We start from the raw sequence: 15,051 nt of genomic DNA on the forward strand, positions 1-15,051 counted from the left end.
CTTATCAAAATACAAATGACAACTCAGTTGTACAGGAGAGAAGTTATGACATGTCCAACACCTGGAGTCAGGACCAATAAGAACACAACACATCAGAGTCCACACCTGTCCATGCATCTTTCTTGGATGCTGAATTTATTACTGTTGGACTGGTTATTCTTTTTTCTTGTCCTTAGTTACTCTGAACATCCCTCAAGAAATGTCCATTCCAACAATCTTTACTAGACCACCCTCTCCATATGTTTAAACATATATTTTATCAATTGTTATGTTTTCTTCTTTCTCTATCTCCATTGTTCTGAATTTTAATTTCCAGATGAGAATTTTAAAAGCAGAACCCTGCTTTGCATGTCTTGTGAGTTTTCTGTGTCTCCTAATATATAACTTGACCTAGAGGAGACCTGACTGTCCAAGGATGTTGCTGAAGGTGGATTTGGTTCAGAGACAGACAGCCCAGGTTTCCTGCCTCAAACATTCTTGGGATTAAGTGCAACTGATAGAGCAACTGTAGTGCACCTATTTCACACAAAAGGGAAGTCTACAAACCTGAATTCTTTTTGTGAATGCTGTTACCTTTCTATAGACTTTCTGGGAAACCAGACTACAATGACTTCATTATATTTATTGATATTTAATTAAGAGGGTAAGAGTTTGGACTAGAGATTATAGCCTGGTGCTTAAAAGCATTGGCTACTCTTTCACAGGACCTGTGTTCAATTCCCAGCACCTCATATTAGTGAACAACTATCTCTAACTCCAGTTCCAGGGGACTGAACACCCTCTCTGGTCTCTGGAGACACCGCATGCAGGTGGCGCACAGGCAGAACATCCATACACATAAAATTTTTGCAAAAGTCTTTTTTAAAAAGAAAAGAGTAGTTTAATGTTTAAAAAATGCCTTCTAGATATTTCAGGAGACCATAGGAATTAGGAAAATCTCTGAGTAATTTAAAAAGTATAATCTGGGGTAAAGTATGTATTAGGGTAAAGCACTTACTACTTAAATATGAGGACTTCATTCAGACCCCACAACGCACATGAAAACCTGGGAGCGCAGGCACATGTAATCCCTGTGCTGGGAAGATGGAAACAGAAGATCCCTGCAGCTCCAGCTTGCTGTTCACCATTCTAGGTGAATCAGTGAGTTCAAGAGACATTAAAACTTTGCCTCAAAAATTACATGCATAGGGATTGATAAAGACACCTAATGTTGACCTCACATGCACTTACATACACACACTTGCATATAAACACAAATTGCACACTTGAACAAAAACAACAATCTAACTGATTTTACATCTTGATTTGTGAGTATGGGATCAATTTGTGAAAATTTCTTCACTAGATTTATTTATAGCCCAATAAATTTTAGAAAGTCGAACCTAAAAAAAATGCAGGATTGGAAAAAAAATCCTCAAGAGAAATTACAGTATCTAATTATATATGAAGTTATTATATTTACATGTTGTATTAGTTACTTTTGGTAATCATTGGGACCAAAGAATCTGTCAGAAACAATGTCAACAGGGATAGCTCTGTTTGGGGTCAGGTTTCTGAGGATTACAGCCCACTCTAACAAGGAAGGTATGGTGGAGCAGTTTCATCTGTGGCAAAGTGACCAGAAAGCAACAGCTCTTTGTGTGGCAGCAGCTAGGCTGTAATGAGCCAGACAGGAAGCTGAAGTTGGCCTTCAAGTCCCATCCCTAATGGCCTCTCTGTACCAGCTGGCCTCCATGTGATGAAGACCTTATAACCTCCCAGAACAGCACCATCAACTGATGGCCAAGTGTTCCAACACCTGATCCTGGGGGCGGGGTATTTCAAAATCAAACAGTAGTAAATACCAGTATCTTAGGTTTTTGAAGGTGAATGAAAAGCTAATTGTTTCTATTTGCTGTACTTGGAAGTGTCTTACTTTTTTTTAAAAGAATGAAAATGAAAAGCTCTTTCTTGGATAAATTAATGAAAGAAAGCATATGGATAAAAAGAAACTGAAACCACAACTTACCCAAAAAAAACTACCATTTAAATCAAAGACTGATATTAGAATCATTCAAATGCAAGTTTACATACCTTCAACAAAACTGCTGTCTTCACAGATTGCACTATCTGTATATAATTCTTCCCCAAAGTGATAAATTGGTATCTTTCCAACCAGTGGGAGCTACATAAATCCTATATTCTCTGTTTTCCTTGATTGCAAGGGCAGTTAAAACCAGTCTGATAAGCAAAATATTTACTATGAGATTTCTAGGGACTGCCGAGGTATAATTTTCCATGAGGAGTTAAATAATAAATGATAATAAACAAGGTCTATGATACTTTATATGTATGAGTATGAATATATGCACACAAATACATGAATATATATTTCATATTTATATATTATGGGTATGTATACAATGGCTTTCGAGTATTTCTATTTGATCATCTGAGAACAATTATGATAAATAGTCTTCATTTATCTCCACACTGCCATCTCAGATCTTGCTATGATCTGTGCCTCAAGGCTCAACTCACACTTAGCTGTTACCTGAGCTCAGTTGTCCCTTAGATTCTGGCTATCTCTAATCAGTGGAAGACAAAGGGTAGTCAGAGAATATATATATTTTCTACCCCAAGCCAACTCCTTGTCCAGGGTGACTGTGTCTCCCAATACAGCTCTGCATCCCCAACCCAGGCCACACCAGGCTGTGGTCCCACTCCTGAACTCTGAGCAGGGTGAAACAAGTGAGCTTGCAGTAACTCAAACCCCACCTGCATTCAATTCCCCTTGTGTAGAAGAGCCAAAGATGCTATGTTACAGTGTCCACCCCCACACACACACACCCTCTTCATCCTTGTCTGCTCAGACTCAGCTGATGGATTTTACTCTAGAGCTCACTAGGAAAACCAAAAGCAGTCACACAAAAAAGAATCTCTTTTCTCTGTCAAATGAACCCAACTGTTTCCACACTTGTGGCCTCTGACTTGCTGCTGCAGTGAACAAGTGGGGGGCGATGTTTCCTCCCTCCTATGCAAGGTCCTTCCCTTAGCGTGATAACACTTTCTCTTCAAATGAAGAGCAAAATCTTTGCCATCGTCCTCATTAGTCACCCACTCGTTTTTCTGATCTTCACAGCAACATCTCAAGGAGTTGAGGTGACATCACCATCTGCTCAGCTCCCTTTTCTCAGCTCTTCAGTGGGGCTTCAGGGCACACCTCACTGCGGACGGACTTTTTTTTTAATGAAGGCTACCAATGGCTTGCTCACTGAGGAAGCCACTGTCGATTTGTCTTCTTTTCAACAACACTGAGAAGAGACAGCTGAGGATGCCATCTGTCCCTCCACTCTGGCTGAGTCCTTGCACCCAGCTCCTGGCTGCCCTTTCCTGTAGGTTTAACAGCCCTGTGCTGTGTTTCAGGCTCAAACCCAAAGCATTCAATGGACAAAGGTGTCCATAACAATCTTCCCTTGGACTCAAGCTGTTCCACACAGAGACAACTCCTGACAATATCTAAAACCATTCCCTTATTTTTATCTCAAGCCCCATCTCTTCACTGAAGACTAAATGGAATGAAAGATGACATGGCACCTCAAACTCACTCTTGTCCCAAAAGACCTGATGATTTCCTCTTCGCCTTGTGCCGTTTCTCCTTCTGCATCATTCTTGACTGTGATTATATTTATATACATTAATATTTTTCAACTTTTCATGAAGGTGCACAATAAAAACAGCTGAATATGCCAAGATACTGCATTTTCTTATAAACTGTCACTAAGTTTGAGAAGCGAGCTCTAATTGAAGTTGAAAACTTTTGGCTTGAAAAGATTTGACACTGTGGATGGTACCAGCCTATATAAAATGCTTCTGATTTGGAAAAAAATGAAAAGACATGCTACTCTCTTCTATCTAATTCTTCTTTGAACCAACCTTGGAATATCTCAAATTTCTAGTGGCTCCCACACAATCAAAACACATCATAAAGCATCCTTGTTCTCACTGCCTTAGAGTTCTTAAAGTATCATTTACAAGTTACTTACCTTTCTACTGTTCTCCAGTCAGTATTTGGCCCAGCCCATCCTCATCGCTCCTATCCCAGTACCTAACTCCCCATTTTCTTCGCAGTTCCTTCTCACCATCCACACCTCTCATCTTCAGAAGAGGTCAAGAGCTCAGGCCTTGAATGTCTCTATCTGTGGAGATCTTAGCTCTTTTCCTGACTTTACTGTCTGAATGCTCATAAACCATAACTTCATGCTGCAGGCTGGAAATCATTTATCTACTACTGCACATCTTTAACCACATTCTAATAAATTCACTTGGATATCTACACAGTGTCCAACACTGAGCTCCAGTTTCCTATAGCAAAAACTGTTCTATACAAACTATTCCCCATTTTAGAAAATGGCACCTCCAATGATGCCAGTTCCTCAAGGACACATAGCCATTGGCCACATGCAAAGCAACAGTACCACTTTTTAAAAAAATGAGCTCAAATGATCCACCCATGATAGCACAACGATGATCTGAACAGAAATTGGCCTCTGTGCTGTTGTGCATATCACACTAAAGTTTTCCTCTTCATTACAGAAAGAGTAAGAGACAACTTTAGATTTGGAGAGAGGAAGTCAGACCAGGTAGGAAAACAACTAACTACTCTGTTCTGAAAAAAAAAAAAAAAAGCTAGAGTGTGGGTTCTGCCTCCTTTAATCTTTTAGGATTGTGTTGAATAGCATTTAATCTGTGATTTCTAGAATTTTCACAATGTTCTTTCTGAAAGTCCTTTCAAGTTTGTAGGATGCATAATGTTTTCCATTCATATGCAAACCAGAGTGGAAACTGCCACAGATTTTCAAAATTCTGCATCACCATTTGGACAGATAGCTCTTTCACCAGGAGAGGGAATTCCGTCTGCTGGCTGCCTGCTAGCAGAGTCAGCTTTATGTGTCTTGGAACAAAACTTCTTTGAATTTTAAAGGATAAATGAATTGGCAGGAGATAATATTCATATTCCTGCCACTTCTCCCCACCTCCTCACTGCAGCCCACCCCTGGTCACTATCCACTTGACAGCTGCTGCCACATCATCATACTGACACACACAGTTGAGTTTCAACCACCTACACACCATTTCCAGTGGAGCCTGGAACAATCCTAAAATCAGTTTGTCTTTATTCAAATGTTCAAATGGCTTTTTATATTGACTAAAGGTAACCCATAACATCCCCCCAATTAAATCTCTGTCTTCACTTTCCATACCACTTCCCAGGCACACTTTCTCAGCCACATGAGGCAATTTGTGGAGAGAAGCACAATCCCCACCACCTTTTCTCTGCCTTTTCTCTCTAAAGGCCTAGATAAGGAGCTTCTATTTGAGAGAATATTTAATTTAATTTAATTTATACGTGTTCTCCACAGTTGTCTCGGATATTATCTTTTTCATTCTTCCTCCTATGCCTTCATTTAACACATATAGTTTGGAATTTAATAATATCCAACCACAAACATTTACTGCATAGGCAATTCTTTTACTGCAGTGGGCACTGAGTTATAAAGAGAAATATGGAATAATCCTTACCTTTCTAGGAAGTCAAAGTCTTAGAAAGGAAATAAGACATGCATATATTTCACTGAAACTTTAATATAAAGAACATGCAATGATGTACTTCAACATCCAATGAATGGGTCAGAGGAACTGGCCCACTGGTAATATAAACATGATAGAACAAAAGGGTAGATTATTGAATCTACTTTTAAAGGGCAACAACTTCTTTGAAATGCTTTATATTGCTATGGATTTTAGTTTATTGCTACAATTTAAAGTTAATTTTGTTATACTGTATACATATTTCTACTCTTGTTTAAGGTATTATGTTGATGCAACACATTTAAAATTGTAATGTATAATTAGGAAATACAGATTAATAATTAGTCATCTATGATAATCAAACTTATAGTCATGTTGGTTAAGTTTTCTAGGTATACATAGATATATTTCAATTAGGTAAGTAACTTTCAAATACTTCAAAGACCTACAGAATATGACATTTAAAATGTTTTAAGAACTTAGACTTTTCTGGACAATGAAACACATCTGCTCCTAGCAGCACCAATTACTTCAAGGAAGATGATGGGCATTGAAGAAACCCATTAATGGAGTTCGCTTTCTTTGTGGCAAAAGTTAGCCACTAGGCAAAAAAGCACCCTTGCCTCAACTGCTTGACAGGATATTGTATAAATTGGACATACAGGAATTATTGGAAAATGACCACTGTGTTTTGCTAAAACAAGGCAAGATGGTCCTTCAGGTTCCTGCTTCACAGAAGAGACTGCCAGACATTCTGCAGGACATAGGGAAAGGTGACTGAGAGACTCTAAGCCTATAGGCTGAAGATGGATGCATCAATATTAGACAGGAACTTTGGATGACTGTCCAGGTAGCCAGCCATCTCTGTCATTTCTAGATTTATGGAAGTTGCTTACAATGTACTTCCTGTTTATTTAGGTAATATTATATCCTTCTGAGGTCATTGATGTAATTGAAAACTAGATAGTTACAATTATATTTTTCATAGGTTATGATAAGAGATAAATTAGATATGAAACTTTAGCCTCACAAATATAGGACAGATAGAATATTTTCTTTAACTTTGCCAAATACAAATAGACTAGATATTGTAACTGTAATTCTTGCTTGATAACTGTTCTATTATATGTAATATTGCTTTGTTAAAGTTAAAATCTTCCTTTTTGATTAGACAGAAAAGGGGAAGTGTTATGGGATATCTTTCTGTACACTGTGAATATGTGTTGCTCTGATTGGTTGATAAATAAAGCTACATTGACCTATGGCAGGGCAGAAATAGGTTAGATAATACAGTCAGACTGAAGACGAGTCAAAGAAGGGTAGAGGGGGGGGGGATGCCAGCCTGCTGCCAAAGGAACAACAAGATGTCAGCAGCCAAGTGGCAATACATAGATTAATAGGAATGGGCTAATTTAAGATGAAAAAGCTTCTGGCTAGTTAGCTCTTTAGTTTATAAATAATATAAGCCTCTGTGTGTTTACTTGGAACCAAGTGGCTATGGGAGACAGGTATAGGAGATTTATCCCGACCGCGGGGCTGGGCAGGACCAGAGAAACTTCTGGCTACACATCAGAAAATGCTTTAGACAAGGGATAAGAAGGATGGCATCTGAGCTCAGTTTTGAGGGATAAACAGGAGTCTGAAAGGAAGAGATGGACTTAGGCATCCAAACGTGGATGATACCAAATAGGGAAAAAAGCCACAGAAGCATGTCCTTGGTTAAGAACAGCAAGTGTGGCAGTGTGAACACACATAGCTGAGGCCCTTGGTACAGACTACAGGTGCTTCCTCTCCTGAGTTAACTCTAGATACTTATGAATCATAGAGGAGACCAAAGAACTTTTGTTCAACTGAGTGACCAACACAGCCAAGCAGAAGGTCAGCTTTACCAGCTGTGAGGAGAGTGACCTGGGCTATAAAACAAAAATGAATTAATGCAGCATGCTAACGGGGAAGCTGTGCTGTCAAGGCAGGTTTGAGCTGAGGAACAAAGGTGAGAATGAACTAGAAGAGATGGACTTAATGAGATCCGTGAGACAAATGTTATGACCTAGATTAGCAGATGTGTATTTATTTATGGGTGTGGGTGGGAAATCAGATATGTGGACTTGAAGATAAATACAATTACTTGTCTGTTTCCTGGAGAGGACTGAACAGATGACATAAGGCCTTTGGCTTTCTTTTGAAGTTACTGTGGAATAACTCTACATGGAGACCACCCCATGTGTACTAGGAAACACATGAAGGAAGTGCAGAGAGGGTTCCCAGTTGGAAGTATGGAAGACAGAGCCATGGAAGCCTGATGCTATTTAAATGGAATTGATAAAGCAAAACCCAGAGAAGACATTTTCAGTGTTGAAGAAGAGAAGATGACCAACTACCCTATGAAGACATTTTCAATGATGAAGAAAACAAGAATATAGATGACCAAACTATACCACAGAGTCAAAAATCCACATGACAGCAGGCTGGAAGAAGGCATGTGCATTCCACAGAGTCAAACATCTCACTTCAATGTAACCTCTGGGCTTTGTATTTTTCTACCAGCTTTACCACTAACATAGCCAGGGCCCAGAAGGGCAGCAGACGATCAGAGTTCACATTCCAGTAAGCCCCAGGGACAAGATGTGAGCCTGCTGTTGTGTACATCCAAAGCCAGTGTTTTTAGTTGGTAATCCCTAGTCCCTTCAATTGATGCCTACGGCTCAGTTCTCAACTCTCTCTAAACCAAATGTAGAAAATCGCTCTCCCTAGGGTTTCTAGTTTCTGACATCATTTCTATGGTTCTAGATTCTTCCCCAGCTCTGTGCTTGAACTTACTTAGTCTGATTCTCCGAAAGCAGGCTGACAGAGACTGACACTGGGTATCTGCTCTTCCCTGCAATTAGCAGTGTTGATCACCATGAATAAACAGCACACACCTCAAAGTTACCTTTGAAAAGCTCTCACAAGGACCATTCATTACCCTCCGTTCCCTTGGCATCGCTCATAGGCATGATCAAAGAATTTTTGTGATCCCTTATATGTGAGGATTTCAAGCCTATCTGTTCTTTTTCCTCTGTCAAATTATAAGCTCTTCACAAAAAGTCATAGCTTTCAACAGTAGGGTTTTAACTTACAAGTGAAGTAAGGATAGGGTAGGAGTGGGGACATGACCTTAGTAAGTCAGTGTGTGGCCTGGCTATTGTAGGACTGAAATAGGAACCAATTATAAATAAGGAGCCTGGCTATTTCAGCAGTTAATCTGAAAAGACATATAGAGTGTAAGTGGACATTTAAAGTAACACAGAAAATGGTTCTATGGCCAACTTTTAGATTTCAACTTTATTTCTTAAAATAATTTTAAATCATTGAGCAACAATATTCTAAATGACTGATCAGTATCTGCACTTTTATCCCTATGAAATAAAGACAATAATATTCTCAATAATCACTTTTTAATACCCCTTCGGTGTGTATTCTAAAATTAACATCTCTCAGTATTACAGTGGAGCACAGAGCTCTACAGTCTGGTTAAAGCCAGCACACAGCTCCAATGTTAATAGTATCTAAGGGCAACACAACATAAACCCTGGCTGCTTTCTCCATCTACATTTCAAGGATAGAAAGAAACCAATGAAACAAAAATGAAACCCAAATAAACATCCCAAACTAGACATCAAACATACTCTGGGTAGTTATTGTTGGGTTTTTGTTTTTATTTTGTAAGTAGACATAGGGGGGAAAAATCACAGAATATTTTTCATGATTTGCACATTAAATCACATACAGAGATCCTCACATTCCCTTTTGTGAGACTGAAGCCCCAAGTTCTTTATTTTAAATAAAAAGTCAGTGGAGAAACTAGAGAGATGGTTCAATCCACAAAGTGCTTACCACCGAACACAAGCACCTGGTTACATCCTCAGCACTCCCTTGAGTGAGGCTCTCTCCTAAGCCAAGCAAAGTGGTGTCAATGTGTAATTCGAACACTGGAGAAACACAGATAGGAGGACCCATGGATATCATCGGCCACCTAGTTTTGCCAATTCACTGAATTTTAGGTTCAGTGAGAGACCCTATTTCAAAAAATGCTCAGGCAGGGAGTGATAGACCTCCAAGTGCATGCACACCCACAAACACACATGTGCACACACACATGTATATGCACACCCATATACACCACATACACACAACCACACACACTTGAAGCCACTCAAGGCCAGATATCATGGAATAAATGGTCAACTTAGAGAGGCTCCACAATTTGATCTCATTGGAGGCTCACTAATGGAGGAAGTTAGAGAAAATTTCATCTCAAACACTCCAAAATAAGCATGATATGTCACATCCTGCATGGAATTTTGAGAAGAGGGAGCAATCTCTTTAGATGCCAAATGTAAACAGTGTGAGGAAGCCTAAAATTCCATTACTTATTTCTTCAATGACATGTTGTGGCCCTGAAATATGTATCTTAAAGAATTAAACTACAGGCTATCTCAGTGAATCATCACAACCCCTCCTGGCATGGCCTTAAGGATCATGAAGCAGAGCCACATTCACACAGCCAGTCAGTAATGATGCCAGAATTTCTTTCTACCTTCCACATGGGCCCAAATTCCCAGTTTCTGATGAGGTCTCCTGAATGCTGCCTGCTTTCTTTAGGGTAAAATATTTTCAAGTAAAAGTTAAAATATTGTAATGCACTATTTTGTAATGGGACGTGGAATGTTAGAACTACCATGTTTCTAAAAATTTATCTAAAGGAATATCCATCAGGACTAAGGTAAATACAGGGAGAAAAGGGACATCTGGAATGACTGTCACTACTGCACCCTACAACGGTGTCTAAAGGAGAACTATGCTTTTGTATGTTCATTAAATGCACTTTGCTGACATCAAAGTATTTGCTATCAGACTTGGCTAGCACAGTGCATTCTGAGTTCACGGGAGTAATATAATACAGTTTGAAAGCCTGTATAAATATGTAAGGTATGCTAATAATTTTAAAGAACTGATTTTGTTTCCCAAACCAGTTAATTTAAATGAAGTGATTAAGGACGAAATGATTCTTTAGAATTTAATTCTTTGCCTAGAGTTGTATTTATACTTTGAAGCTTACAAACAATAAATAATGGGGATAACCCTTGGCCAAAGCAGTCTAACATAAAACAACTATAAAGTGATTCTCATATTTGCAGTTAACAGAAGTCCACCTGGGCACATACCTGTGCTCCAACAACACCAAGCTCTTCCCAAAGTCTCCGTCTCGGTTGTTAAGCTCCACCATTTACAGGAAGGTTCTATCGGGCATTAGGGCAGAATCTTTCTACTAAGTAAATTGAAAGTCGATATGGGGACTGGCCAGATGGCTAAGCCAATAAATGCCAAGCCTGATGATTGGAGATTGACGACCTGGACTCACATGCCAAAAGAGAGAACTGACTCCTGAAAGTTGACCTATGACTGCCACCCCTTCATCATGGCATGGGGAACCCCTACACAAAATTAAATGTATGTAATAAAAAAATTTAAAGTCAATACAGAGGCTATTTGGGAGGGTGATGAGCTTCCTTCAGGTCGGATCAAAGGTTTTTAGAATGCTTAGTAGGAAGAGTGGGTGGGAAGTTACTTAATTTTACGCTCTTAACAACAGGAACATGAACCAAAGAGTGTACAGATAAGGATATACTCGAAGAAAACTTAAAATTAAAACAGAACATGTGATACAAAGATTAAAGAATAGCATGAAGCAATTTATCTATGGCGTTGAATGTACCAGTAAACATTTCTTTGGTATATCCCACGTGAAAAATGTCTTACCATGTACTCCATATTAGAAGCGGTTGGGTACACCTGACTTCTCAGTTTGTTATGGAGATCCAAGATGCTCTGCATGTCATTGTCTGTGATGGCTCTTTTCCCTCTCTGCTTGGCTGTCCACCATTCACCATCCTCATCCATGTACTTTTCCAAAAGTTTCTCCAACAAAGTGGCGTTAGGAACCACCATCGCTGGAACCGCTCTAGCCACGAAGAGCAGTGCGGTCACTCTGAGCCACTCCGGAGCTGTACACATCATAATGAATGGCCTCGGGGCTTCCCCGGGAAAATCTCCAAGATAGGCTCTTCCACTCCCTTTGGCTATAAGACATGTCACGTGATTGAGATGAATTTATTTTCTAATAGCAAACTTCAACAAGTAACCACTCAGCTTTTGAAAACACCTTTTCTATGGCCCCCATTTCCCCACAGAGAATTTTCACAGCGCACTGTTTGCAGAAAATATTTTTCCAAGCTACCCATGAAGCCAAAAGTCAAAGACGAAAGAAGCCAGGAAGCTCAAAGCTTGAGAATAATTTCTGAATTACAAGGTTGTAAATAACAGATTACATTTAACCTTCAAAGAACACAATTAGTGCAGTGTTTTATTTTTGTCTAGGGGTTTATATTTTCTGTAGAAACTTTCAAGAGGGTTTTTTTTTTCCCAATTTAAGGCACAATAAACCAGTATCTCATTGCTATTCATAATTTCCATAATGTTCTGAAATTGCGAGAGGATTTTGACACTACCCATGCCTGCACCCATGGGTACCTGGAGAGGACCCGGTGAATCACTGCGAATGAATGCTCGGGTCCCTGGAGCAACTTTTCTTCGACCCACCCGCAGATGAAGAAGCCAGTTATGTTTTCTGCAAAGTTTGTGTCCAACTTGTGAACCAGACCCCACCAAGAATGCTCAGGGAGAACTTGAGAGCAAGCCCCTCACACACAGCAGGAGCCCGCGGTTCACCGAACCGGGCAGAGAGGGCGCGCCCAGGACAGCGTGAAACCAAAGAAGTCTAAGGCTAAGAACTAAGTCAGGCTCATCTCTGTAGGCGCGGGTTCCTGCCCTGCAACCCACCTACCCGGTCTGGGGCAGACCTCTCTCTACAAGTTGGTGTTTCTCCTAGCTCGTGTTTCCAAAAGGGGAGCTGGGAAAACCTGGCAGCTGGACCTCTCTGGATGCAACTTGTGAGTCGCCCTTACCTCTCCAGTGTGATGTTCCCCAAGCGAGAGCTGAGCCGAGCAGGTCGGCGGGTCTCCGCAGCTGCCCCCAGCCTCTCCAAACAGGACGGCACAGACGCGGCGATGGGGAGGGTCCGGGCCACCGCGGGACTCTGAGCTGGCTGAAGTCCCTACCTCCGCGACTCCTCGCAAACTTGGGAAGAGCAGCGGACAGCAGGCTCCAAAGTTAGATAGCAGAGTGGCGGCGGAAAGCAGCTCTCTGGGCAGAGTGGGCCCCCTGTGTCCCTGAGCCGTCGATGCTGGAGGAGGGGTGGGGCAAGGGGAAGGCTCCGCGGCGACCTCGAGCTTCAGCCGGGTGCAGTCTCAGCGTGCAGAGCCCCGGCGCCAGGCGCTTCCGCTGCTCCCCAGCGCTCGCGGGCATTTATTGATGTCCCTGCGCAGGCACGTGACGCCAGAGCCCTCCTTGCCCACCCCCACCTCCACCTCCACCCAGTCCTGGCCCGAGGCCCACGAGAGAGTCGACTAGCAGCAAGCCAGGAGCTTTCGTGGGCGTGCTCTGAGCCTCTGCGGCAGAGGCGGGGAAGGTCTAGACCCTGGGGGGAGGAGAGCCCCGAACTTCTCTCGCCTCTCTCAGCTCATCTGCTATCAGGAACCCTCCCCCTTGTTCCTCTCTGATGAAGCACTAAGATTCCTTAATAGCTTGGCTGCAATGGAGCTGGCCCCAGAACTTGAGGTGGATGGGCATGGAGGTGCGCTCAGAACCTTCAGTGTTGTACACAGCAAAAGGAGATCTAGGGGGCAGGATGAAGGGGAAAATGTTTTTTTTTTTTTTTTTCATTTTCTCTGATGAGGACCCATAGGTCTCTAGGCCCTAGTTTCTAGAAGGGAGAAATCATTCTTTGTCTTCTAAGCCTTAATGAGGACCAGATGCAGAAGGGTTTCAGAAGACTATTGAGGCAGATATTGTCTGACAGTTGAGACCTCTACTCCAGTCATAAAACTGGCAACATTGACTTCTCAAAAGAGATCCTAGCACTTGGCATTTGTGAAAATAAGAGAGGGTCCTTTAACTAATTAATCTTTGATAGATTAACAGGAGTTCAAGTCTCAGTCCCAGGATAGACATGTTGCAACCTAAAGTAGGAATTTACTAATTTTAAATTCATAACGTGTCGCCCTACTGAGTGCAGTGTTGTACATGTGCATTTTTATTTTGAAGTGGGTTATTTAGTTCAGCTCTGTCTCTGTTCCTTAGTGAGGCCTCATGGCAACTTTGTCTTTGTATCTGGAGTATCACACAAGATCAAACAAAAGCCTTGTGGTATGGCTTCTCAGATCCTGCCAAGCACTACCTGCCTCTTCTCACTGCCTAGCCAGCTGCTCCTCTGTACCTAGGGAGTCCCTGCTGCCTGGCAAAGGGAAGGATGGGAAACAGACCTATCAGGAGGAGTAAGTTGTGGGCCACGAAGAACTTTCTTTGGTGAAGACTCACGATTTTTATCTTCAGCCTCTTAAACACAAAATGGCTGTAAATTTGTAGGTCTGAAATAATTCATGATTCTCATGCCTGGCATGCAGAAGACTGGCTTTTGCAGGCGCGAATGATAGGCAAGTGCATGGTAGGAGTTCTTTGTAAAGGAATGGTGATGTTACTGAGGATGGAGACAGTGAATATACCACAAACTTTATGCATCATTGAAAATCATACAGGGAATTGAGTTAAACCTGTTAAAAGTAACTGCATATATTTGAAATATTTGAAAAAGGCTTTTATTGGGATTAAAGAAATTAAAATGGTAAGAAATTTGGTAAGGAAATTATCAAACTTTAATAAAAGACTGGCTTAAATAGTCACCATGCTAAACATTAACCATTCAATAAGCTTTTCATTCCCAATTCAGTATATAAGCTGTTTTCAATACTCAAGAAGTATACTGTGCATGTTTTGGTTTATTGTTGCAAAGTCTATTTGTGAACAGAAGAAAACATGTCCACACAAAATTCATGTCAAAGTAGAACTTTGGTTTTTAGCTGAAACAGTCCCTCCCTTGTAAAGCCATGGCAGGTAGTAGCACTTTTGCTATCTTGTAGCAGACATCATTGGGTGCCTGGCCAACACCCGATCTCCCACCTCTTTATTCCTTGCAAGTCAACAGCCACTGGTTTTACTAGGGGTGTCGAGGACCTCCCCTCCCCACATCAGACAGCAACCTGGGAGCATGGCTTGTTCTAGGCAAGTCATCACAACAGATAGGAGGAGCAGTGATTAGCTTAGTTAACAGACAGATCAAGCAGTGCTTGCTCATACCCCAAGGAAGGCAGGCCTGTAGTTAGGGCTGCAGAAAGGAGCTGGAAAACTTTTCTTTTGTGATAAAAAGAGGTCCATAAAAAGAAAATGTACCTTTAAGTGCTAATTTGTGAAATCTCTAAATCAGCTGTCATGTGTAAAGAAGACAGACAGACTAAAGGCAAAGACCTCTTTAGCTGTTGAGCA

General features: G+C 41.1%; 1 protein-coding gene across 1 annotated transcript in view; it reads right to left on the reverse strand.

Annotated features, from left to right (window-relative positions):
• The window catches only part of Crispld1 (cysteine rich secretory protein LCCL domain containing 1), a 33,391-nt gene extending 20,461 nt beyond the window's left edge, over positions 1 to 12,930 (reverse strand). The window contains exons 1-2 of the mRNA XM_036179202.1: positions 12,579 to 12,930; positions 11,374 to 11,693 (exon numbers count right to left, since the gene is read on the reverse strand). Of these exons, the coding sequence (XP_036035095.1) occupies positions 11,374 to 11,631 (258 nt within the window). The 5' untranslated portion in view covers positions 11,632 to 11,693; positions 12,579 to 12,930. The remainder of the gene's footprint in view (positions 1 to 11,373; positions 11,694 to 12,578) is intronic.
• Between the last annotated feature and the right edge of the window lie 2,121 nt (positions 12,931 to 15,051).

Source organism: Onychomys torridus, chromosome 2 (assembly GCF_903995425.1).
Source record: "Onychomys torridus chromosome 2, mOncTor1.1, whole genome shotgun sequence".
Taxonomy (NCBI): Eukaryota; Metazoa; Chordata; class Mammalia; order Rodentia; family Cricetidae; genus Onychomys; species Onychomys torridus.